The sequence below is a fragment of the Macaca mulatta genome, chromosome 7, assembly GCF_049350105.2.
Source record: "Macaca mulatta isolate MMU2019108-1 chromosome 7, T2T-MMU8v2.0, whole genome shotgun sequence".
Classification (NCBI taxonomy): Eukaryota; Metazoa; Chordata; class Mammalia; order Primates; family Cercopithecidae; genus Macaca; species Macaca mulatta.
The window spans coordinates 147,050,360-147,075,024 of record NC_133412.1 but is presented as its reverse complement, the minus strand read 5'-3'; the positions used below and the strand labels follow the sequence as shown (position 1 = coordinate 147,075,024).

The 24,665-nt window shown below is 42.3% G+C and overlaps 2 protein-coding genes across 22 annotated transcripts in view; both read right to left on the bottom strand.

Moving 5' to 3' along the window:
- ZNF410 (zinc finger protein 410) overlaps positions 1–10,036 on the bottom strand; it is a 45,523-nt gene extending 35,487 nt beyond the window's left edge. For 6 of the 12 annotated variants that reach the window (XR_013396455.1, XR_013396454.1, XM_015144073.3 and 3 more), the window contains exons 1-2: positions 3,762–3,943; positions 2,094–2,229 (exon numbers count right to left, since the gene is read on the bottom strand). Coding sequence is in view for 5 of the 12 variants with exons in the window: in XM_015144073.3 (XP_014999559.2) it covers positions 2,094–2,229; positions 3,762–3,794 (169 nt within the window). In the remaining 7 variants the exon portion in view is untranslated. Of the gene's footprint in view, positions 1–2,093; positions 2,230–3,761; positions 3,944–9,979 lie in introns of those variants that run through there. The other 6 variants (XM_077941450.1, XM_077941453.1, XM_077941452.1 and 3 more) reach the window with 2 other exon arrangements.
- Positions 3,830–24,665, bottom strand: part of PTGR2 (prostaglandin reductase 2) — a 43,136-nt gene continuing 22,300 nt past the window's right edge. For 6 of the 10 annotated variants that reach the window (XM_015144078.3, XM_028851662.2, XM_077941460.1 and 3 more), the window contains 7 exons: positions 23,998–24,189; positions 20,685–20,855; positions 18,209–18,418; positions 17,342–17,463; positions 16,152–16,239; positions 15,003–15,042; positions 11,749–13,100 (listed from right to left, as the gene is read on the bottom strand). In XM_015144078.3, coding sequence (XP_014999564.1) covers positions 13,024–13,100; positions 15,003–15,042; positions 16,152–16,239; positions 17,342–17,463; positions 18,209–18,418; positions 20,685–20,855; positions 23,998–24,189 — 900 coding nt within the window. In that variant the 3' untranslated portion in view covers positions 11,749–13,023. Of the gene's footprint in view, positions 3,944–11,748; positions 13,101–15,002; positions 15,043–16,151; positions 16,240–17,341; positions 17,464–18,208; positions 18,419–20,684; positions 20,856–23,997; positions 24,190–24,665 lie in introns of those variants that run through there. The other 4 variants (XM_015144082.3, XM_077941463.1, XM_077941462.1 and 1 more) reach the window with 2 other exon arrangements.

Below are 24,665 nucleotides of genomic sequence, written 5' to 3'. Positions count from 1 at the left end.
TTTTGAAGCCAGAAATCAGTACTTTTTCCTTGAAAAATATAGCTATACAATGAATACTAACTCAAGAATAGGATCTACATTTTATTTTTCTTGTAGAGCGCTCCCTCTCCTTAACTTTTATATTAGGTTGGTGCAAAAGCTATTGCAGTTTTTACCATTACCTTTTTACCTCTGGTTGTACCTCAGGCTGTGGTATTTTTTTCTGTGCCACCACACCTGGCTAACTTTTGTATTTTTAGTAGAGACAGTGTTTCACCAGCCAGGCTGGTCTCAAACTCCTGACCTCAAGTGATCCACCTGCCTCGGCCTCCCAAAGTGCTGGGATTATAGGCGTGAGCCACCACGCCCAGCCTGTAATATTGTGTTTTATGAGCTGGGAGGCAAGTATTTGGATTTTCATTTACTTTTATCTATACTTGTTTGTATGTCTCAAATACTTAAAATTAAAACTAAAGGAAATGTGCAAAAGAAGGTGAATGCATTTTTTAAAAATCCATTCATTAGTTGATGAACACAAAACTGATTCCTTATCTTGGTTATTATGAATAATGCTGCAATTAACATGTAAGTATAGATATCTTTGACTTACTGATTTCAATTCCTTTAGATATATACCTACAAGTTAGATTGCTGGGTCATATGGTAGCTCCATTTTTAGTTTTCTGAGGAACTTCCATACAATTTCCATAATGGCTGTACTAACTTACATTCCCACCAACAGTATACAAAGGTTACCTTTTCTCCATATCCTTGCCAACACTTGTTATCTTCCATCTTTATAACAGTCATTCTAAGGGGAGATGGACACTCTGTTGTTTTCATTTCCTTAATTATTGTTTGTTTATATATATATATATTTTTTTTTTTTTTTTAATTTATTATTACTATTTAAGGTGTTGCTCTATCCACCCAGGATGGAGTGCAGTGTTGCAAAAACAGCTTACTGCAGCCTCAAACTCCTGGGCTCTATTGATCTTCCCACCTCAGCTGGGACTACAGGTGCACACCACCATGCCCAGCTAATTTTTAATTTTTTGTAGAGACGAGGTCTCGCCATGTTGCCCAGGCTAGTCTCAATCTCCTGGGCTCAAGCAATCTTCCTGCCTCAGCCTCCCAAAGTGCTGGGATTACAGGCATGAGCCACCACACCTGGCCTGTCTTCAACTTTTCTAACTGGTTCTTTCCTCTTAGCATAAAGCAACCCTCAAATACCTCAGATCTTAACACAAACAAAAAATTTCCCTCTATCTCATCACCTTCTCGTTTTCCTTCTCGTACCAGGAGAGTCTTTAGAAAGTATGTATTGATAGGCCTGATGCAGTGGCTCACACTTGTAATCCCAGCACTTTGGGAGGCCAAGGTAGACTGATCACTTGAGGTCAGGAGTTCAAGACCAGCCTGGCCAACATGGTGAAACCCTGTTTCTACTTAAAATGCAAAAATTAGCTAGGCATAGTGGCGCGCACCTGTAATCCCAGCTACTTAGGAGGCTGAGGCAGGAGACTAGCTTGAACCCGGGAGGGGAGGCAGAGGTTGCAGTGAGCCGAGATTGCACCACTGCACTCTAGTCTGGGTGACAGAGTGACACTCCGTCTCAAAAAAAACAGCTTGTACACTCAAGTCACTGCAGCCTGACTTTCCATCCTCTTCTCTCCATGGAACAGGTTCTGCCAAAGTCAATAATGGTGTCCTTTTAGTCCCTATTTCACTGGGCCTGTCAGTAGCATTTGATACAATGATTTCCCCTGGGTTTCATGCCTCCACTCTGCTGATGTTCATCCAACTATTTTAGTCTTCGCTTCTTCCCTCCTTTACAAGTTCTCCTGCCCTACCCTGTACCTTAAATAAATAGTTCCATAGTTTTGCATTGACCTTTTTTCCCCACTCTCACACTCTCTGGGTGATCATATCCATTCCTATGGCTTAAACTACCAAAGCACTAATGATTTCATGGTTGCTTTTTCTCCATGACTCCTAATTTTTACAGTTTCCACCAGTCAGTTATTAAGTGATATATTCATTCCACCAGTAACATAGAGTAGGCTAAGCTCTTAAGACTTCTTTATCCTATCTCTAGTGATCTTAATTTTTACCTGGTAACATTAGCCGACTGCATTCTGAGGCTTCAGTCACGGGAAGGAGGGACAAACAAGTAATATCTTTAGCTTCTGATTCTACAAGCCCCTGTCCCAATGGGATGGATGTATTCTGAACAAACTGTACCAGGAGCTAGGGGGAAAAAAGACAACACTGAGAAATACAAGTTGTTAGAAATGTATCTAAACTTCTGAATTTACCAAAAGATAATATTAAGACTATTTACTAGTCTCATCCATATTCAAAGAAAAACTAAACACCATAATATCTAAAGTTATTTTATCAAGTTCTCTGTTCTAGAGAACAGCTGATTTATATAAAGTCATGTGCTGCATAACAACATTTCAGTTAACAGACCACATACAGGATTATGGTCCCGTAAGATTGTAATACCCTATTTTTACTGTACTTTTTCTACATTTAGATATGTTTGATACACAATGTTTACCACTATGCTTCAACTGCCTACAGTATTCAGTACAGTAACATGCTGTATAGGTTTGCAGCTTAGGGGCAATAGGGTACACCATACAGCCTAGGAATGTAGCAGGCTAAACCATCCAGGTCTGTGAAAGTATACTCTACCATGTTCGCATAATAATGAAGTCAACTAATGTCATATTTCTCAGAATGCATCTCTATCGCTAAGTGACACTTCACTGTAATTAAGTTAACCTCTGCCACCTTCTGTCAAACAGAGAAATGATAAAAATACTTACATTTTAAAATAATGGCTTAAAATCAACTGCATCATATTGATTACATTTTACAAAGCAATTTTCTGTGTACTGGCTCATTTAATTATCACATTAACCCAGTAAGATTTAAGATGTATTTTTTTTTTTGGAGACAGAGTCTCACTCTGTCACCCAGGCTGGAGTGCAGTGGCACAATCTAGGCTAACTGCAAGCTCTGCCTCGTGGGATCACGCCATTCTCCTGCCTCAGCCTCTCAAGTAGCTGGGACTACAGGTGCCCACCACCAGGCCCCGCTAATTTTTTTTTGTATTTTTAGTAGACATGGGGTTTCACTGTGTTAGCCAGGATGGTCTCGATCTCCTGACCTCGTGATCCACCTGCCTCGGCCTCCCAAAGTGATGGGATTACAGGCGTGAGCCACCACGCCCGGCCTTAAGGTGTATTTTACAGCTGAGGAATCAAATTGAAACATTAAGTGACTTGTCTAAGGTCACATGACTAGTTACGAGCAATGCCAATCCTTAAATTTAAGTAATCTGGTTCCAAATTCAGTGTCCATTCTGCAACACAGATGTGCTAAATTTAAAGTAAGAAAAGTGAACAACAAAAAATGTTTAAATCCCCTAATCACATTTAGAAAGAAAATACTTACATATACAAAATAAACAAAAGAAGAATTTGTAGTAGTAAATATTTATATATGTATACACCTATATACATCGCATGTATCTCATATTTATGTAAGTACATATTTATACATAAACATATTTTTATTTACAAGATTTTATTACATAATTATCTAAATGTATAATGATTTTACGTATACTGAAAAACATATACAGCTTATAAAACCTAAAATATTTATTATCTGGCTCATTGAATAAAAAGTTTGCTGACCCCTAAACTAAAGATAAACTTTGAAATATAGCCCGCCAAAAGAAAAGGAAACAAGCTGACTGGGCTCACCTCTGGTTTGGATTCTAACTCATCTGATAACATTGATTCAGCTTCCAAAACCTGTAGCTATTCAGGGGACAAGTTCAAATTTAATTCAGAGCCAATGATACCTTCCTGTTATGTTCATACTCCGCTAGGAAATACTATGCTCTTCCTGTAAGATGTTGTACTAGGTGGGTAATCAATTTAACCTAGAATAGGGTAAAAAAGAGAGAAGGGGCATTAAGAGCAGTGGGAAAACACAGGTACATAAAGACACTTCTTCACATATCCAAAAAAAATCACAAGCAAGCAAATAAAGAATTCAAACCAAAACACTTGTTTTAAAATACAACAAGCTCAACAGGCATCAAAACCCATAAAAATACTATGCTTTGATGCAGTATTTCAACCTTTAATAATCTCAGAAACTATCTTAAATATGGATAGAGCTATGTCCAAAGATGTCCCTCTTAAATAATAAACAACTGGAAGCAATGTATATACATACACCACACACACACCCTAATTAGGGAATGATTGATTAAATATGGCACTGTCACTTCAAAATATGCTATCAAGGGTTGGGCATGGTGGCTTACACCTGCAATTCCAGCATTTTGATAGGCTGAAGTGGGTGGATCACTTGAGGTCAATAGTTCGAGACCAGCCTGGCCAACACAGTGAAACCCTCTCTATTAAAAATACAAAAATTAGCCAACCATGGTCGCAGGCACCCGTAATCCCAGCTACTCGGGAGACTGACGCAGGAGAATCCCTTGAACCCAGAAGGTGGAGGTTGCAGTGAGCCAAGGTCAGACCACTGCACTCCAGCCTGGGCGACAGAGTGGGACTCCATCTCAAAAAACAAACCAACAAACAAATGCTATGAAGACTATGCAGCAACAGATGACTGACATGTTAAATTATAAAAACAAAATACAAAATTATATACTTGCTATTATTAAAACTAGTTATAATAAGCATCAGAAAAAGTAAAAGGAGATTCATACAGCTATGACAGTAGCCATACTGTGTGGTAGGCTGGTGTGACTTAATTTTCTTTTCTCGATTGTCCGATTTTTCTAAAAGGCAACCATATCGTTTTGATAATTTTAAAAATTACATTAAAGAAACAGTAAAAACTTGAAGAGTGTTTCCCAAAGGTAGTACTCTCAGGACCCTGATGCGGCTGTTCTCTCCCTATAATTTATTTAGTTAATTAATTTATTTATTTAGAGATGGAGTTTTGCTCTTGTTGCCCAGGCTGGAGTGCAATGGCACGATCTCAGCTCACCGTAACCTCTGCCTTCCAGGTTCAAGCAATTCTCCTGCCTCAGCCCCCCGGAGTAGCTGGGATTACAGGCATGCACCACCACACCTGGCTAATTTTGTACTTTTAGTAGAGACAGGGTTTCTCCATGTTGGTCAGGCTGGTCTCGAACTCCCGACCTTAGGTGATCCGCCTGTCCTGGCCTCCCAGAGTGCTGAGATTACAGGCATGAGCCACCAGGCCCTGCCATTCCCTGGAATTTAAATTCTTACTTTCTTTTTTTTTTTTGAGACGGAGTCTCGCTCTGTCACCCAGGCTGGAGTGCAGTGGCCGGATCTCAGCTCACTGCAAGCTCCGCCTCCCGGGTTCACGCCATTCTCCTGCCTCAGCCTCCCGAGTAGCTGGGACTACAGGCGCCTGCCACCTTGCCCGGCTAAGTTTTTGTATTTTTAGTAGAGACGGGGTTTCACTGTGTTAGCCAGGATGGTCTCGATCTCCTGACCTCGTGATCCGCCCGTCTCGGCCTCCCAAAGTGCTGGGATTACAGGCTTGAGCCACCGCGCCCGGCCTTAAATTCTTACTTTCTAATAGTTTAGTTTCTTTTCAGGATTTTGTAATGTTAGTCCATTTTATTTGGTACAATTGTTGCTAAAATTGGGAGCACTATTACAAATAATCATACAGGGTAAAATGTATCCAGGATGGGTATATTTTCAATCAATGGGTACTTTAAGTTTCCAATTAATACCAGGTAGCGTGGAAAGGTAGAACAAGACAGACTTAACAAAGAGGGCACTTAGGCTGGGCGCGGTGGCTCATGTCTGTAATCCCAGCACCGAGGCAGGTGAGTCACCTGAGGTCAGGAGTTCAAGATCAGCCTGGACAATATGGTGAAACCCCGTCTCTACCCAAAATATAAAAATTAGCCGGGCGTGTGGCTGGTGCCTGTAATCCCAGCTACTTCGGAGGATGAGGCAGGAGAATCGCCTGAACCCTGGAGACGGAGGATGCAGTGAGCTGAGACTGCATCACTGTACTCCAGCCTGGGCGACAGAACAAGACTCCATCTTTAAAAAAAAAAAAAGTACCTGAATAAATTTTTTTTTTTTTGTCCTGTTGGTTCCTCCCTCTCTCTTTCTAGCTGCCCGAAATCCTCCTTTTTCATTGTAAAAAAGTAACCATTTAGGCCAGGGCCAGTGGCTCACACCTGTAATCCCAGCATTTTGGGAGGCCGAGGTGGTCAGATCACAAGGTCAGGAAATTGAGACTATCCTGGCCAACATGGTGGAACCCATCTGGACTAAAATACAAAAAATTAGCCAGGTGTGGTGGCACGTGCCTGCAGTCTCAGCTACTCAGGAGGCTGAGGTGGGGGAATCACTTGGACCCGGGAGGCAGAGGCTGCAGCGAGCCGCGATCGCGCCACTGTACTCTAGCCTGGGCGACAGAGCAAGACTCTGTGTCAAAAAAAAAAAAAAAAAGAAGTAACCATTTACAAGATATAAATGGAAACGCTCCTTCCAAGTTTCCCACATAAAGTATCATAAATCCCTGACTTTTCTTTCACACACATTTTTCTTATTCAAGCTCTGCAACAGCTTCATATGTTTATCCATCCCTCTATTTAGAGAGGAAGGAACCAAGGCTCAGTATTAAGTAATTAAGTAATATACTTAATTACCAAGTTATTAAGTTGCAAAGCCAAGACTCCCACCGACACAGGGGAATCATTAGCGTGAAGAGTGATTACATCTCTCTAGGTTTGATCTTGAATCTCCATGGCTTAAGAATTCCTTTTCTCAGCCTAGGCAACACAGTGAGACCCTATTTCTCTCTCTCTCTCTTTTTTTTTTTTTTTTTTTTTGTTTGAGACGGAGTCTCGCTCTGTCACCCAGGCTGGAATGCAGTGGCTGGATCTCAGCTCACTGCAAGCTCCGCCTCCTGGGTTTATGCCACTCTCCTGCCTCAGCCTCCCGAGTAGCTGGGACTACAGGCGCCCGCCACCTCGCCCGGCTAGTTTTTTTTTGTATTTTTAGTAGAGATGGGGTTTCACCGTGTTAGCCAGGATGGTCTCGATCTCCTGACCTCGTGATCCGCCCGTCTCGGCCTCCCAAAGTGCTGGGATTACAGGCTTGAGCCACCACGCCCGGCCTTTTTTTTTTTTTTTTGAGACAGAGTCTGGCTCTGTCTCTCAGGCTGGAGTGCAGTGGTGCAGTCTCGGCCAGTGAGACCCTATTTCTACAAAGAAAACCACTTTTTTTCAATTAGTTTCACATGGTGGCACATGCCTGTGGTCCAAGCTACTAGGGAGGCTGAGTAGGAGGATCGCTTTAGCCCAGGAGATCGAGGCTGCACTAAGCAGCGATCACACCACTGCACTACAGCCTGCGTAACGAACGGAGGTTGTCTCAAAAAAAACAAGAATTCCTCTTCCCCAATTCCAGCTTAACAAGCCAAGAAATTATCAGATGTTTGTTGTTTAAGTCATCTTTAAGGTTCCTCCAACTTTGAGATTCCAGGATTGTAAAATCTCTGAGGAACCAGACAACTATTTACTGTCCTTTATATGTTATCTATGACATCTTTTTATTTCAGTGTTTTCACTTCAATAATCTTTAAAAATTAACACGAGCATTTTCTCAAGCACTAGGTATTCATATAATAACTAAGTACTGCCATACAATTTTGGTGTCCAAGTTTATGATTTGTATGTGTACAGTATGAATAAAACAGAAAATAGCAGAATGCATTAAGATATGCAACTGAACTCAAAAGAATTTGTACTAGAGCACTATCCTTTTTTTTTTTTTTTGAGATGGAGTCTCACTCTGTCGCCCAGGTTGGAGTGCAGTGGCTGGATCTCAGCTCACTGCAAGCTCCGCCTCCCGGGTGTACACCATTCTCCTGCCTCAGCCTCCCGAGTAGCTGGGACTACAGGTGCCCGCTACTTCGCCCGGCTAGTTTTTTGTATTTTTTAGTAGAGACGGGGTTTCACCGGGTTAGCCAGGATGGTCTCGATCTCCTGACCTCGTGATCCGCCCGTCTCGGCCTCCCAAAGTGCTGGGATTACAGGCTTGAGCCACCGCGTCCGGCCAGCACTCGGTATCTTATCAAGTGTACTGTGGGGATCTCATCTTTAACAGAGCAACGTACTAATTAGCTACAGGTGTAACAGCAAATATGCAATTAAACATTCCTATTCCCAATTCCTTACTCAACAGATTTCCAAAACTGCAATGTAAATCTTTTTTAAAAATTAGTTTCATTAAGATATTGTTCACATACCATACTATTGACTCATTTAAAGAGTACAATTAAAATGTCTTTAGTTTATTCAGAGCTGTACAAGCACAATCAATTTTACAACATTTCATCACCTCACAAGGAAACCCTGTGCCCATTAACAGTCACTTCCCACTTCTAATGTGTTTATTATAAGCTTAAAGGGCTTCCATACAAGCTTCCCAGTAAGCAACTGGTGGGTACTAAACATTTGTATAATGAATGAATGACACTACAAATGATACCCACATTTTTCTCTAGTCATCTCTGCTGAACTCCAAACCTTCATTTCTAACTACTTGCTAGGTATCTCCACATGTATGTACATTCAACAGCATCTCAAACCTAACAATGTCCAAAATTCAGATTATTATCTTCCTTACCAAACCTGTTCTTCTTGTATTATCTATTTCAATGATCGCCCAATCTTCCTCCCACTCAGCTGCAAATTCTAGGTCTTTAAATCTCTTTCTCCATTTTTAAATAATCCCCGTGATTCTCTGTTCCCAGAATGTTCTCTATTCCCTACTGTAAAGCCCTGTTTGCGTCTCTCAGTAACTTTCTACTATACTACTAAAACAGGCTTCTAACTGGTCACCCCGCCTTTAAAATTCCTCTTTCCAATGCATCCTTTAGGCAGCCATTCAAGTTACCTTTCCAAAACAAAGAAATGCTTATGTCACTTCTATTCAAAGTTCAGTGCCTCAGAATAATTGTCATAACCCTAAGGGTAAACCCTTTCGTTTATACAGAAAAACTCCCCAGAGCTAGAGATTCAGCAACTTGCCAAAAATTAGATGCAAAACGTAAAAAACTAGAACTTAAAACTTCTGACTGCTACTTTAGTTGTCTTTTACTCTGCACCACACTAAGAAAAAAACAAGTGCAATTTCTCACCCTCTAACAAAATGCCCGACTTTATTTCCAAATGTTTCTTTTATTTACTGCAAAGATGCTGCGTTGATCTTCGTGCCAACCTAAGTACTAATTCTTAAGTCCCAACTTAATATTTAACTTCCAAATGGTGCCTAAATGCATTTCTGAGCCTCATGAGCAAGTGGGATAAACTTTAATAAATTGGATTATCTTGAGAAATTTCAGAAAATAAATTCGACACGAAATGTATAAAGGCCGTAAACACAATTCATACACCCTCCCCTACCCCCCTAACTGACAGGCAAAGGTGAAACGGGCGACCCAGCCCAGTCGAGTAGGCAGCTGTCCCTTTTCCAGACGCAGAAAGTAAGTGGTATGAAAGGAGAGGGTAGCTATGGACCGAAACATTCAGGGCAAGGCCTCCTGGCATCCTCTACCCCACACCACAAAGGCCTTAGTAATAAGGCCCCAAGGTCCGCGGGCAGGCCCCGGCTGCGGGTGCAGTCCAAGAGCCCCCGCCCTGGGGACTCGCCGACTCCGGCTTTCTCAGGACAGTCTGTTCCTATATCCCTGTCCCCAAAACCAAGCAAAGGAGTAGGAATATCGCCCCTAAAAACCCGCGAGGGGAAGGGCCAAAGCAGCAGGGCTTCAGACTGGCCGCTCCCAGGCCCGCCAGATCCTGGAGGGATGCCCAAGGAGGGCGGTTTCCTCTCTCGGGGTGAACTCGGCCCCAGGCCCCAAGTAGCCGGTACTGGCCCCCGCCCTCTGGGTTACTACCTAGCCGAGCAGGTGTGGCCAGGCCCACCTCGGAGCTCACCTTCCAGTTCTGGGCAGCCGGCCGGCCGTCTGTCGGTCCCGAATTCCGTCCACACACAGCGTCTTCCGGCTCCCGCCGGAAGCAGCTCGAGCGCGGGACAGGAAGTTTGGCCGACCCCCCACGCACACATCCACTCGCTCGCCTCAGGGCTGGGTGGCTGCAGCGGCGCTCGAGACCCAGACGTCAAGGCTGCTGGCGGGGACTGCCCGGGCCCGCGACGCAGAGCTCCGCCCCGGACAGGAGGAGCCGCAGCCTCCCCGCTCCCAGTTACTCACTCTCGGCCTTCGGGACTCCTAGGTCCGCGAAGCCCGAAAAAACAGGTCAGCTAATTCGTTGACGTCACTGCCACCCCGCAGTAGCGGAGGGAGTAGTTTTTCCCATCAGCGGAGGCGTTGCAATGGAGGCAAACGAGAAAGGATCACTGCTTAAACATTTATCAGAGGTCTCCATGGAGAGGACCTCGAAGTTTCACCGCCTGAGAAAGGAACTTGCAGAATCAAGTTTTGCATTATATACGGGACGGGGTATACAGTGAGTGTGGGTTCGGTGTTGTAATTAGGATGTAAAGAGCTCTTGGATGTCCCGACTGCGGCCTTGAACACTTGACTTGCAAGCTAGATGCCACCTTGTTAAAGCTTTGTGAGTTTGACTGACTTCTTGAAATTACTTACTTTTAAATATTTGCGTGCGGAAGAATGAGACTCAACTAATGTGGGGAATTAAAGGAGTTTTTTTTTTTTTTTTTTTTTTTTTTTTTTTTTTTTTTTGAGACGGAGTCTCGCTGTGTCTCCCAGGCTGGAGTGCAGTGGCGTGATCTTGGCTCACTGCAAGCTCCGCCTCCCGGGTTCACGCCATTCTCCCGCCTCAGCCTCCCAAGTAGCTGAGACTACAGGCGCCCGCCACCACGCCCGGCTAGTTTTTTGTATTTTTAGTAGAGACGGGGTTTCACCATGTTAGCCAGGATAGTCTCGATCTCCTGACCTCGTGATCCACCTGCCTCGGCCTCCCAAAGTGCTGGGATTACAGGCTTGAGCCACCGCGCCCGGCCTTAGGAGTTATCTTTAAAAAGGGATTTTCAAGGTTAAAGATAAGCCTCGATGACAGGTTTGGGTACACAAATTACTAATGGTGATTTAAAATAAAGGAGAAACGTTTCAGAGGAAGATCATTCCACTTTAGAAAAGCAGAGTAGGCCGGACTCGGTGGCTCACGCCTGTAATTCCAGCACTTTGGGAGGCTAAGGCAGGCGGATCACGAGGTCAGGAGATAGAGACCATCCTAACTCAGTGAAACCCCGTCTCTACTAAAGATACAAAAATTAGCCGGGTGTGGTGGCACGCGTCTGTAATCCTAGCTTCTCTGGAGGCTGAGGCAGAAGAATCGCTTGAACCCGGGAGGCGGAGTTTGCAGTGAGCCGAGATCGTGCCACCGCACTCCAGCCTGGGCGGCGGCACAGCGAGACAAAAAAAGAAAAAAAGAAAAAGCAGAGTATAAGGTGCCAATCCAGAGTTGAGGATATTTACTTGGAGGTAAAGGTCCAGTGCTCAAGAAAGAGGTGAGAAATGCAGATGGAGATTTGGGAGTTAGCAACATACAAAGAAAAGGTGAAACCCCCTCAGGAGATGAAATGGTCCAGGAAAAGTAACAAGAAAGAGCCACTCAAGTAAACTGGAGAGGCTGATTACCAACACAATTTGATCTACTTATTACAAATGTTGCATACAAAAGTGTAGTGGCAGTGTGTAGACAGACGATCATAAGCCAAAACATTCAGAAACAATAATCTTCAGTTTTACTGTTCTGTGAGGGTTGAGTACAATTAATAAAACAAACTTGAGGTACATCAGCAGTTCCTGAACATTCATGTTTACAAACATTTGCTATTTTGCTCAGTCCTGTCATTTTCTGAAGCTGTCTTTATTGTCAATCTGTTTTTGTTTTTTGAGACGGAATTTCACTCTTGTCGCCCAGGCTAGGGTGCAATGGTGCGATTTCAGCTCACTGCAACCTCCCCCTCCCAGGTTCAAATGATTCTCCACCCTCAGCCTCTTGAGTAGCCGGAATTACAGGCACCCACCACCATGCCCTGCTAATTTTTGTATTAGAGAGAGGGGGGTTTCACTGTGTTGGCCAGGCTGGTCTCGAACTCCTGACCTCAAGTGATCTGCCCGCCTCTGCCTCCCAAAGTGCTAGGATTACAGGCTTGAGACATCAGGCCCGGCCATCAATCTTTTAATCACCTAAAACTCCAACTGGTGTTTACATCTGTTTGCCCTCTCAATCTTTACAACTATTTGACAGTATGTGCCTGCTAACCTAAAATCAACATACACTTTTCTCAATATATATTGAGTTTTTAGGCTATACAGTAAATTATTTGGCAAATACAAAGAGATCATCCTCTGGAGTAAATCTTGTCAACTTAACCAACCTAAGTTATTTATCTTCCCATACTAATCCCAACCCAAAGCTGCTGGTCTCCTATCCCAAAAACTGTTACACAAGCTCTGAAACCTCCCAATCCTGCCCCTAGTCCCTATGTACACATCATACCATTAAGTCTCTTTTCTGTCTACAATGTGAAAAAAAGGCCATCTCAATTCTATTTTTACATCAAGTTTCAGTTTAAGAATCATGTAAAACATTTCCAGTTCAACAAATCTTTACTAAGTGCCTCTCAAGTATTCTATTTTAAGCATTCTATTTTAAATTAATAAAAGTTATTATTTTTAAAAACCTATTGTGTATGATTCATTAATGGTTGTATCAGATCATGTAAAACTTTTCCAGTTTAACAAATCTTTACGAAGTGCCTCTCAAGCATTCTTTTAAATTAATAAAAGTAATTACTAAAAGTTACTATTAAAAACCTATTGTGTGTGATCCATTAATGGTTGTATCAAATCCCCTATGCAACTAAAAATAACACCTATGATCACATTTAAATCGAGAGCTATGTATATTCTAAGCATTTTTTAATGTATCTTAGAAAATATGCAAAATGGAAAAGAAATCTATGATTGCCTTGAAGACATTTACAGCGATTACAAAGAGATTTCTTCTGAAATGCAAACTATCTGCTTTCCAATGTTACCTCCTGTCATCATGGACTGGAATGCAGCTGGAAAAAGAGAAAGTAGATTATCTGAAAAGGTAAATGTCACTATCATACTTGTTTCCAAAAGGTACAACACAAAAAATTATCTTCAATAACCTTTTCAGTGATTTTCAATATTAAGCATAGAAAATTGTCATGAATGTAATCCCAGCACTTTGGGAGGCCGAGACGGGTGGATCACGAGGTCAGGAGATCGAGACCATCCTGGCTAACACGGTGAAACCCCGTCTCTACTAAAAAATACAAAAAAAAAACTAGCGGGGCGAGGTGGCGGGTGCCCGTAGTCCCAGCTACTTGGGAGGTTGAGGCAGGAGAATGGTGTAAACCTGGGAGGCGGAGCTTGCAGTGAGCTGAGATCTGGCCACTGCACTCCAGCCTGGGTGACAGAGCAAGACTCCGTCTCAAAAAAAGAAATCTCAAGTAAAAAGTTATACACAAACCCAATTAACATCTTAAAAAAAAGTTTTGCCTATACTGAAAATATTTAATTGGTATCTAATTGGTATGTACATGAATGTTCATTGTTTACAGTATCTGAAGACTAGAGGCAAAAAAAAATACAGGAATAAAATGTCAGTGAAGGCCAGGCATGGGGCCTCGCAACTGTAATCCCAGCACTTTGGGAGGCCAAGGTGGGCGGATCACTTGAGGTCAGGAGTTTGAGACCAGCCTGACCAACATGATGACACGCTATCTCTACTAAAAATACAAAAATCAGCTGGGAGTGGTGGTGTGTGCCTGTAGTCCCAGCTACTCCGGGGGCTGAGGTGGAAGCATCATCTGAGCCTGGGAGGGAGAGGCTGCAGTGAACCATGATCGCACCACTGCACTCCAGCCTGGGTGACAGAGCATGGCCCTACCTCAAAAATTAAAAAAAGGGCCAGGCATTCCCACCTGTAAATTCCAGCACTTTGGGAGGCTGAGGCAGGAGGATCATTTGAGGCCAGGAGTTGCCTGGACAATATAGTGAGACCCTGTTTCTATGGAAAATTTTTTTAAAAAAAGAAAAAAAAAAAGGCTGGGCATAGTGGCAGGTAATTGTAGTCCCAGCTACTCTGGTAAGAGGATTGCTTGAGCCCATGGGTTCATAAGTTATAGTTAGCTATGATCATGCTACTGCACTCCAGTCTGGGCAACAGAGCAAGATCATCTCTTAAAAAAAAGGGGGAGGTAAGGGGAAGGAAGGGCAGGGCAGGGGAGGCCAGAGAGGTAGCATTAAAATATAAAAAGATAAAAGACTTTGGCCTGTGGGGTGGGTCACACCTGTAATCCCAGCACTTTGAGAGGCTGAGACAGGCAAATCACTTTAGTTCAGGAGTTCAAGACCAGCCTGGCCAATATGTTGAAACCCTGTCTCTACTAAAAATACAAAAATTAGCCAGGCATGCTAGTGCACGCCTGTGGTTCCAGCTACTTGGTAGACTGAGGCAGGAGAATTGCTTGATCTCGGGAGGTGGAGGTTGCAGTGAGCCAAGATCATACCACTGCACTCCAGCCTGGGAGATAGAGCAAGACTCCATCTCAAAAAAAAAAAAAAAAAAAAAAAGGCCAGGCATGGTGGCTCACACCTGTAATTCCAGCACTTTGGGAGGCCGAGGCGGGCAGATCACGAGGTCAGGAGATTGGGACCATCCTGGCTATGACAGTGAAACCCCGTCTCTACTAAAAATACAAAAAATTAGCCCGGCGTGGTGATGGGCACCTGTAGTCCCTGCTACTTGGGAGCTGAGGCAAGAGAATGGCATCAGCCTGGGAGACGGAGCTTGCAGTGAGCTGAGATCGCGCCACTGCTCTGTTTCCAGCCTGGGCAACAGGGCAAGACTCCATCTCAAAAAAAAACCAAAAAGACTTTATCTTTGTGTGCTGAGGACATGTATATAATAAATAAGTCTACATTCATCTTACCTCCCATGTTTTCCAACCCATTTATCACCGTCTCCTTAATCTGTAAATCAAAATAGGTAGATTTAATAGTCTTTAAACTTCAATGTTTCTATATAATAGTTTCCATACTTACAAAAGGCAGCAATACTATTTAGCACCTTCTGTCTAAAAATAGATACTCTTTATTTCATGTAGGTAGTCCAGAAAAGCTTCCTATCAATTGATTTTTTTAAAGTAATATCCCATTTTCCCGTTGTTTAATCTCTTCAATTAGTAACAGATTACAAGCTATACACTCTAAAACAGAAAAAGTAAAGTACAGAAGCATACAAAGGTACAACTTTGCCTATCATTTGCAGGTTTCAAGAATAGCCTAGGCCAGTCTGGATGCAGTGGTTCACACCTGTAATCCCAGCATTTTGGGAGGCTGAGATGGGCAGATCACTCGAGGTCAGGAGTTCGAGACCAGCCTGGCCAACATGGTGAAACCCCATCGCTACTAAAAATGCAAAAATTAGCTGAGCGAGTGGCACATGCCTGTAATCCTAGCTACTCAGGAGGCTGAGGCAGGAGAATCGCTTGAACCCAGGAGGCGGAGGTTGCAGTGAGCTGAGATTGCACCACTGCACTACAACCTGGGTGACAAAGCGAGACTCTGTCTCAAAAAAAAAAAAAAGAACAGCCTAGGCCAGTATGTCTGAAGCCCAGATTAATAACTCCTGACTTTCAATCAACAACTAAGACATACATTAGGATGTCCAGGGAGGACAGGGAAGAAGTATGGTGCTAAAGGCATCAGGAGGTGCTTACATGATTTTTGAGAAAGCACAGCTTCTAACACATAGTAGCATCCCATAAATATTTGTTAAATTAATAAACATAACAATTTTACATTTGGGGGAAAACCTATTGATTTTGTGATATAATCTATGGAAAGTAAAGCTAAAAAATTTTAGATAAAGGGCATAACAAACAAGGGTTTGTTAAGGGTTTGTTAATCAGGAGGTTATACTCACCTGGGAGGTAGAGTTAATTTATAATATTCAGCATACTTTTCTTTTGTAGGAATTTTTATAATGAAACTAATATGTTTGCTATAGTACATTTAAATAATGCAAAATTATATCAAGTAGCAGGAAGAATTATATTGATAAAGAATAGAAGTTCTACCTTTAGCTTTCCTTCTTTAAACCACTGACTCAGCTGTAGAATGCCAGGCTCAAATTTGTCTTTATAATTTAACACCAGAAATCTTTCCCTGCAGTGAGGAAGAAAAGGATAATGATCAGAGAATATGACGGGAGTGGTATTCCAAGATCAAACCATTCCAGAATTCTAGTATCTGTTAATCCTTAAAATATTAGGACATAATCACATTGAGTCTGGTCAGATACAGTTTTATGCGGAGTTACAGGTATAACTGTAGAAGACTTCTATTAATAATTTTTGTTGCCAGGCGCAGTGGCTCACGCCTGTAATCCTAACACTTTGGGAGGCCGAGGTGGGCAGATCACCTGAGGTCAGGAGTTCAAGACCAGCCTGGCCAACACGGTGAAACCCCCGTCTCTACTAAAACATAAAAATTAGCTGTGCATGATGGCAGGTGCCTATAGTCCCAGCTACTCGGGAGGCTGAGACAGGAGAATCGCTTTAACCTGGGAGATGGTGGTAGAAGTGAGCTGAGATCGTGCCACTATACTCCAGCCTGGGAGGCTGAGCGAGACAGCATGTCAAAATAATAAGTTTTTGTCTGCCCAGTATCTACAACCCCATTGGTTAATAGCACCGTGATTTTTTCCTTTGTGGGTAACATCCTTTCTCGACCCTCATGTGACCTAACCCAGGCCAGTCAAAGCCAGTAAGTATGTTTTCAGGGAGCTAGTTAGCCAAAACCTAAATATTGAATGGGCTTAAAAAATGTGTATTTTAAAGCTTTCTTTTTGAGACGGAGTTTCGTTCTCGTTGCCCAGGCTGGATGGAGTGCGTGAGGTGATCTTGGCTCACTGCAACCTCCGTCTCCCGGGTTCAAGTGATTCTCCTGCCTCAGCCTCCCAAGTAGCTGGGATTACAGGCGCCCACGACCACGCCCGGCTAATTTTTTGTATATTTAGTAGAGATGGGGTTTCACCATGTTGGCCAGGCTAGTTTTGAACTCTTGGCCTCAAGCAATCCACCTTGCTTGCTTTGGGATGCCGTCTCAGCATCCCAAAGTGCTAGGATTGCAGGTGCAAGCCACCACACCCAACCTAAGGTTTTATTTAATAAAGAAAAAGTGTCTATGAAGAACAATAGATTTCATACACATCTATGATATTTAAAACCCCATGAACCAGTAATAAGGGCAAAGAGGAAGAACACACCTTGTGATGTTTCTTTCTTTCTGGATTGCCTCTATAGCAGGGGATAGTGGGGGAGGATAAGGCACATCTTTGTTGTACTGAGAAATTTGACCACACAGGATGATATGGCTGTTCTCATTCATCTGCACAAAGAAAAATGATGATAAAATATCCCGTTCCTGTGTTTACTGATTTTATGGCTGCCATAATGAAAGCCTCCTTGACTATTTAATCCTTTTTGTCAACTAGTTCGATTTTTTTTTTTTAATTTACCTGTTAGAGGTATTTGAGAATTTGAGCTAGCTAGAAATAATTATATTCCAAAGGAACACAGAGGCAAATAAATGTTTGGTAATCAGCAAAAGAATTACATTAGTTGTTGTTGCTACTTATTAGTGGTAGAACTGTATTTTTTTGGATTTAAATAATTTAATAATCTCAACTGCAAATAATTTTAGATGCAGCAAAGGACTATGTAGTGTTAATAACTCATGTTGATATTTTATAATATTGTTAGTAAATATACATAAATACATGCAGTCTGTGAAACCCATTCTCTACACAAGGTCTGGGGCCATAGCTGTGAGTTGGTCAGTAGTGAGTTAGGGGTCAGAGCTTCACTATTTCAACAATGCAACTGTAATTTTTCACAAAAATAAACCAAAAGTGAAAAATATAATATTGGTAGCAAATAACTGAAATTGAAGTTCATAGTACAAATCTGCAAGTAAAGGGAAGTAGGTATCAGCAAGCTCTTTGGTATCACTTAAATACAATACTGATCATCACATTAAGTCACAATAATCCCTCCAATTTTATAAATTTTTTTCTCAGTATTAGGTAAAAAGAATGCAGTATTCAAATTTATAATAGAAATCAGCAAACAACCTGACTTATCACTGTATCACTGATGTTACCACCAACATTGTCAAAATAAACATCCACTCCAGCTGGGCATGATTCACGGAGTTGTTCTGCCACATTCTCTTTTTTATAATTAATTGCAGCATCAAAGCCCAGTTCTGAGGTCAAGAGGATGCATTTCTCATGTGTTCCACAAATCCCCACCACTCTGGAACAACCTAACAAATGGCCAATCTAGGGGAGAAATTTGAAGATTAAATGGCTTTATATTGTCACATTTAAATGTAAAAATATACAAGTATGCAAGATATTACAGGTATATGACAGTGTTCATTACAATTTAGGTTAGATTACGCTGCTTTTAATGAAGAGTAATTTGAAAGTAAAAGAACTGAGGGCAGACAATGTCATCCCAAAAAAAAATTATTAAAATTGAACAAAGTTAGACTTATGTTCCTCAACTTATGATGGGGATATGTCCCAATAAAACCATCTTTTTTTTTTTTTTTTTTTGGAGACGGAATCTTCGCTCTGTCCCCCAGGCTGGAGCTCTGTCCCCTAGGCTGAAGCGCAGTGGCACGATCTTGGCTCACTGCCAGCTCCGCCTCCCAGGTTCACACCATTCTCCTGCTTCAGCCTCCCGAGTAGCTGGGACTACAGGCGCCTGCCACCATGCCCGGCTAATTTTTTTACATTTTTTAGTAGAGATGGGGTTTCAGCTGTTATCCAGGATGGTCTCGATCTCCTGACCTCGTGCTCTGCCCGCCTCGGCCTCCCAAAGTGCTGGGATTACAGGCGTGAGCCACTGCGCCCAGCCAAAACCATTGTTAGTTGAAAATATCCTAAGCAAAAAATGCATTTAATATACCTAACCTACTGAACATCATAGCTTAGCCTAGCCTACCTAAAATGTGCTCAGAACACTTATGGCTGGGCAAAACCATGTGGCAATACAGTACACCATAGAGTACCAGTTGTTTACCCTCATGGTCATTGTCAAAATAAACATCCACTCCAGCTGGGCATGATTGACGGAGTTGTTCAGCCACATACAGTGGCTGACCGGGAGTTACAGCTTGTTGCTGCTGCCCAGCATCTCGAGAGAGTGTCATACTGATATCACTAGCCTGGGAAAAGACCAAAATTCAAAATTCAAAGTATGGCTTCTACTGAATGCATACGGCTTTTGCATCATTGTAAAGTACAACCATCATAAGTTGGGGACCATCTGTAGTTTAAATGTGAAAATCTCACAATTTTTGGCTTTCACTCATTGAAAAATATAAAATCAAAGAATAACTAAATTTAAAAAATAAAATTTCACAACTTAAATCTAATTTCATAAAAGGAATAATCAGACCCAAAGCATCACATGCAATTCATTATTTTTCAGGCTTGTGGCAAACTAAAATCACAGCTCAGACACAATGTTTGTTTTCAATGGTTTCAATCTATAAAGGCTATTATTTATAAAAGGATGTACTTTTATAAGATTTTTTTTTTTTTTTTTTTTTCAAAGAAACAGGGTCTCACTCTGTCACCCAGGCTGGAGTACAGTGGTATATTCATAGCTCGCTGTAGCTTCAAACTCTTGGGCTCAAGTACTCTTCCTGCCTCAGCCTCTCAAGTAGTTAGGACAACAGGAGTGCTGCCACACTGGGCTAATTTATTTACTGAAGAGTCTTACTATGTTGCCCAGGCTGGTCTTGAGCTCCTGTCCTCAAGTAATCCTGCCACCTTGGCCTCCCAAAGCACTGGGGTTGCAGGCGTGAGCCACTGTGCCAGGCCAACTTCATAAAATTCTATCAAAATGTTTACATGTCTAGAATTCAATAAGTGGTTTCTTATTTGAGGATATTAATTTAAAATGTGAGTTTGACTTTTAATTCATGAATTCCAAACAGCTTCTCTATCATTCTCTTCCTTATAATAATGAAAGCAAAGCTTTAGCATTTACTACATCTATTTTTGGTTAACAGAGAATAAGACACTAAAATCTGCATTTTTTATTACTGTTATTAAGAGAGTCTAAGTAGGTAAAAAAAAAAAAAAAAACACCCATTTCTACAAGAAACGTGTGAAAGTCATTATAAATTTATTCAATTTTGGCTGGGCATAGTAGCTCACGCACATAATCCCAGAACTTTGGGAGCCAAAGCAGGTGGATCCCTTGAGGCCAGGAGTTCAAGACCAGCCTGGCCAACATGGCAAAACCCCATCTCTACTAAAAATACAAAAATTAGCCAGGTGTGGTGGCACACACCTGTAGTCCCAGCTACTCTCGAGGCTGAGGCATGAGAATCTCTTGAACCCAGGAGGCAGAGGTTGCAGTGAGCCAAGATTGCGCCACTGCACTCCAGCCTGGAGACTCTGTCTCAAAAAAGAAAAAAAAATTATCCAATTTTATATTTTTAATGGTATACATATATCCAGAATTTCAATTATGAATTATAACAATCCTCAAATAATCAGAAAATCATATAATTCTTAGAAAGTTTACCTGCCCAGCCACGGATCCACAGGCACCTGCAGCACCACTGACAACCATTGTCTTTTTAGATCCAGCAGTTATATGACCTTTTTCCTGTATCCCAATCAAGGAAGTCAAACCAGGCATACCTATAGCTCCAAGAAAATATGAAAGGTGTCCATTCACAAGTTGTGGGTCTACCTAGAATAAAATATATACTCTTTAAGAATACTAGGAATTCCTGTTTTGAGACAACAAAGTAGAGACAATGTGTTATGGACTGAATTGTGTCCCCGTAACATTTATATAGTAAAGCCCTAAGCCCCAGTGTGACTTTATTTGGAAACAGGGACTTAAAGGAGATATTTAGGATTGAATGAGGACATAAGGGTGGGGTCCTAGTCCAACAAGACTTGTGTCCTGGCCGGGTACGGTGGCTCACATCTGTAATCTCAGCACTTTGGGAAACTGAGGCAGGCAGATCACCTGAGAGTAGGAGTTTGAGACCAGCCTAGCCAACATGGCGAAACCCCGTCTCTACTAAAAATACAAAAAATTAGCAAGGCGTGGTGGTGTATGCCTGTAATCCCAGCTACTTGGGAGGCTGAGGCAGGAGAATCACTTGAACCCAGGAGGCAATGGTTGCAGTGAGCTGAGATCATGCCACTGCACTCCAGCCTGGGTGACAGAGTAAGGCTCCATCTCAAAGGAAAAAAACAAAAACAAAAACAAAAACAAAACGGACTTGTGTGTCCTTAGAAGAAGAAGAAACAAAACAAGATCTATCTCTCTGCACACCCACAGAGAAAAGACTGCCTAAGGACACAGCAAGAAGGTGGCCATCTGCAATCCAGGAAGAGGGGCCTCCCCAGAAACCAAATTTTCCAGAACTCTGATCTTGGACTTCTAGCTTCCAGAACTGTGAGAAAATAAATCTCTGTTGTTTAAACCACCCAGCCTGTAGTATTTTGTTATGGCAGTCCATCAGTATAATAAACAACCCAATATGGTTTATAGAAGAGTAAACCATTCATCAATCTTGCTAAAATTCTATACTTTATTTGTAAAGAGTAAAAAACAATATTACTTCTCTTTATATTAAAAAGAAACTTTAAGGCCAGGTGCAGTGGCTCATGCCTGTAATCCCAGCACTTAGGGAGGCTGAGGTGGATGGATCACAAGGTCAGGAGTTCAAGACCAGCCTGGCCAAAATGGTGAAACCCCATCTCTACTAAAAATACAAAAAATTAGCCGGGTGTGGTGGCAGGTGCCCAAATCCTAGCTACTCGGGAGGCTGAGGCAGAGAATTGTTTGAACCTGGGGAGGTCGAGGTTGCAGTGAGTCGAGATCGTGTCACTGCACTCCAGCCTGGACAACAAAGCAAGACTCCGTCTCAAAAAAAAAATAAAATAAAATAAACTTTTAAAAACAATTCCCACATAAGAGACAAAATATTCTTTCTGTTAATGCCCCAAGTATGGGGGGGAAAAAAAAAAAGGAAATGCTTAACAGAAAAATACTTGGCAACACTGGAAGATTTTTAAGTGTCTGAGCAATTCCAACATAAACATGTACCTATAAAAATCAACTCTGGCTGGGTACGGTGGCTCATGCCAGTAATCCCAGTACTTTGGGAGGCCAAGATGGGTGGATCATGAGGTCAGGAGTTCAACACCACCCTGGCCAAGATCCTGAAATCCCGTCTCTACTAAAAATACAAAAATTAGCTGGGTGTGGTGGTGGGCGCCTGTAATCCCAGCTACCCGTGTGGCTGAGGCAGGAGAATCACTTGAACCCGGGTGGCAGAGGTTGCAGTGAGCCAAGATCACGCCACTGCACTCCAGCCTGGGCAACAGAGCAAGACTGTCTTAAAAAAAAAAAGAAAAAAAATCAACTCAAATTCCAACAGTTCTCATTACTGATGTTTAAAATGTACCATTAAGGCTGGGCACAGTGGTTCACAACTGTAATCCCAGCACTTTCTGGGGCTGAGGCGGGAGGATCGGTTGAGGCCAGGAGTTCAAGACTAGCCTGGGCAATATGGTGAGACTCTTGTTTCTACACAAAGTTTAATAAAAATGGCTGGGCATGGTGACTCACGCTTGTAATCCCAGCACTTTGGGAGACTGAGGCGGACAGATCACTTGAGGTCAGGAGCTTGAGATCAGCCTGGCCAACATGGCAAAATCCTGTCTCTACTAAAAATACAAAAAATTAGCTGGGTGTGGTGGTACACACCTGTAATCCCAGCTACTCGGGAGACTGAGGTGGGAAGATCACTTGAACCCAGGAGGCAGAGGTTGCAGTGAGCCAAGATCACTCCAGCCTGGGTGACAGAGTGAGATGCTGTCTCTAAATACATAAATAAAGTCATTAGCAGACCCAGTCAGGCTATTGCCTATTCTTTTGGCAGCTGCTCTGAAACAACTTTTATTACCTGAGAGACTTTATCTACAATAAGATAACCTTTGTTTACCACGCAATTCCTCCCCTTTCCCTTTTTGTTGCCATTTCCCCCAAAAGCCTCAAGTCCCATTCCTTTAAGCTGTAAGAACTTCAAGCTCACACCTGAAATCTCAGCACTTTGGGAGGCTGAGGTGGGAGGACTGCTTGAGCCTAGGAGTTTGAGACCAGATGGGGCAACACAGTGATACCCCATCTCTAAAACAAACAAACAGGCCGGGCGCGGTGGCTCAAGCCTGTAATCCCAGCACTTTGGGAGGCCGAGACGGGTGGATCACGAGGTCAGGAGATCGAGACCATCCTGGCGAACACGGTGAAACCCCGTCTCTACTAAAAAATACAAAAAACTAGCCGGGCGAGGTGGTGGGCGCCTGTAATCCCAGTTACTTGGGAGGCTGAGGCAGGAGAATGGCGTAAACCCCAGAGGCGGAGCTTGCAGTGAGCTGAGATCCGGCCACTGCACTCCAGCCCGGGCGACAGAGCGAGACTCCGTCTCAAAAAAAAAAAAACAAACAAACAAGCAAAGAAACAACAACAACAAAAAACCTTCAACCATCTGGTCCCTCCTTTGAGTCTTCTATTCTTCTGTGAGGCTCCAGTGCACATACATGAATTAAAATGGTTTTTCTCCTGTTAATCTGTTTACTGTCAATTTATTTTAGCAGGCTCAATTATCAAACCTTCAGAAGGAAAATTTAAACTTCCCTATACAGCTAACAGTGGAAAAGGAACAAAGGCTTTCCGCATTTTGGCAGCTAGCTAAAAGAAAATAAATGCTTTTATTTTTCCCTGATTACAAACACAACTGAATATCAAATGCACAAAGTAAGAATTGCACAGGGAAAAAAAAAAATCAGATACGTTCATATATATATATCACCTTTTCAAGGTTATTTCCATCCAGAATAACTTTGGTTTGCCAGGGCCAATAGAAAGAAGTCACAAAATCGCCTTTAGTCAAATTTGTGTGTTTGCTTTCTTCTATAATTCCAATACCTCCACCATCAACGACTTGAGATAGCTGCCAAGGTGTTATATAATCAGTGCCAGTGTCTTCATTCATTCTACAACGCTGAAAAAGAAAACATTAAGATAATTTTATCCAATAATGTCAAACCACTCTACTAATTTACCCAATGATAAAAGTATATAATGAGTAATATATCACACACAATACACAAAAATCAACTCAAAATACATTCAAGACTTAAACATAAGGCCTGAAACAATATGGTGACTATAGTTAATAACAATGTATTGTATACTTCAAAATTGCCACTGGCTGGGAACGGTGGCTCACGCCTGTAATCCCAGCACTTTGGGAGGCTGAGGAGGGCAGATCCCCTGAGGTCAGGAGTTCAAGACCAGCCTGGCCAACATAGTGAAACCCCATCTCTACAAAAATACAAAAATTAGCCAGGCATGATGGCGGTTGCCTGTACAGCTATTCAGGAGGCTGAGGTAGAAGAATCACTTGAACCAGGAGGCAGAGGTTGCAGTGAGCTGAGATCGCACCACTGTACTCCATCCAGTCTGGGCAATGAGAGC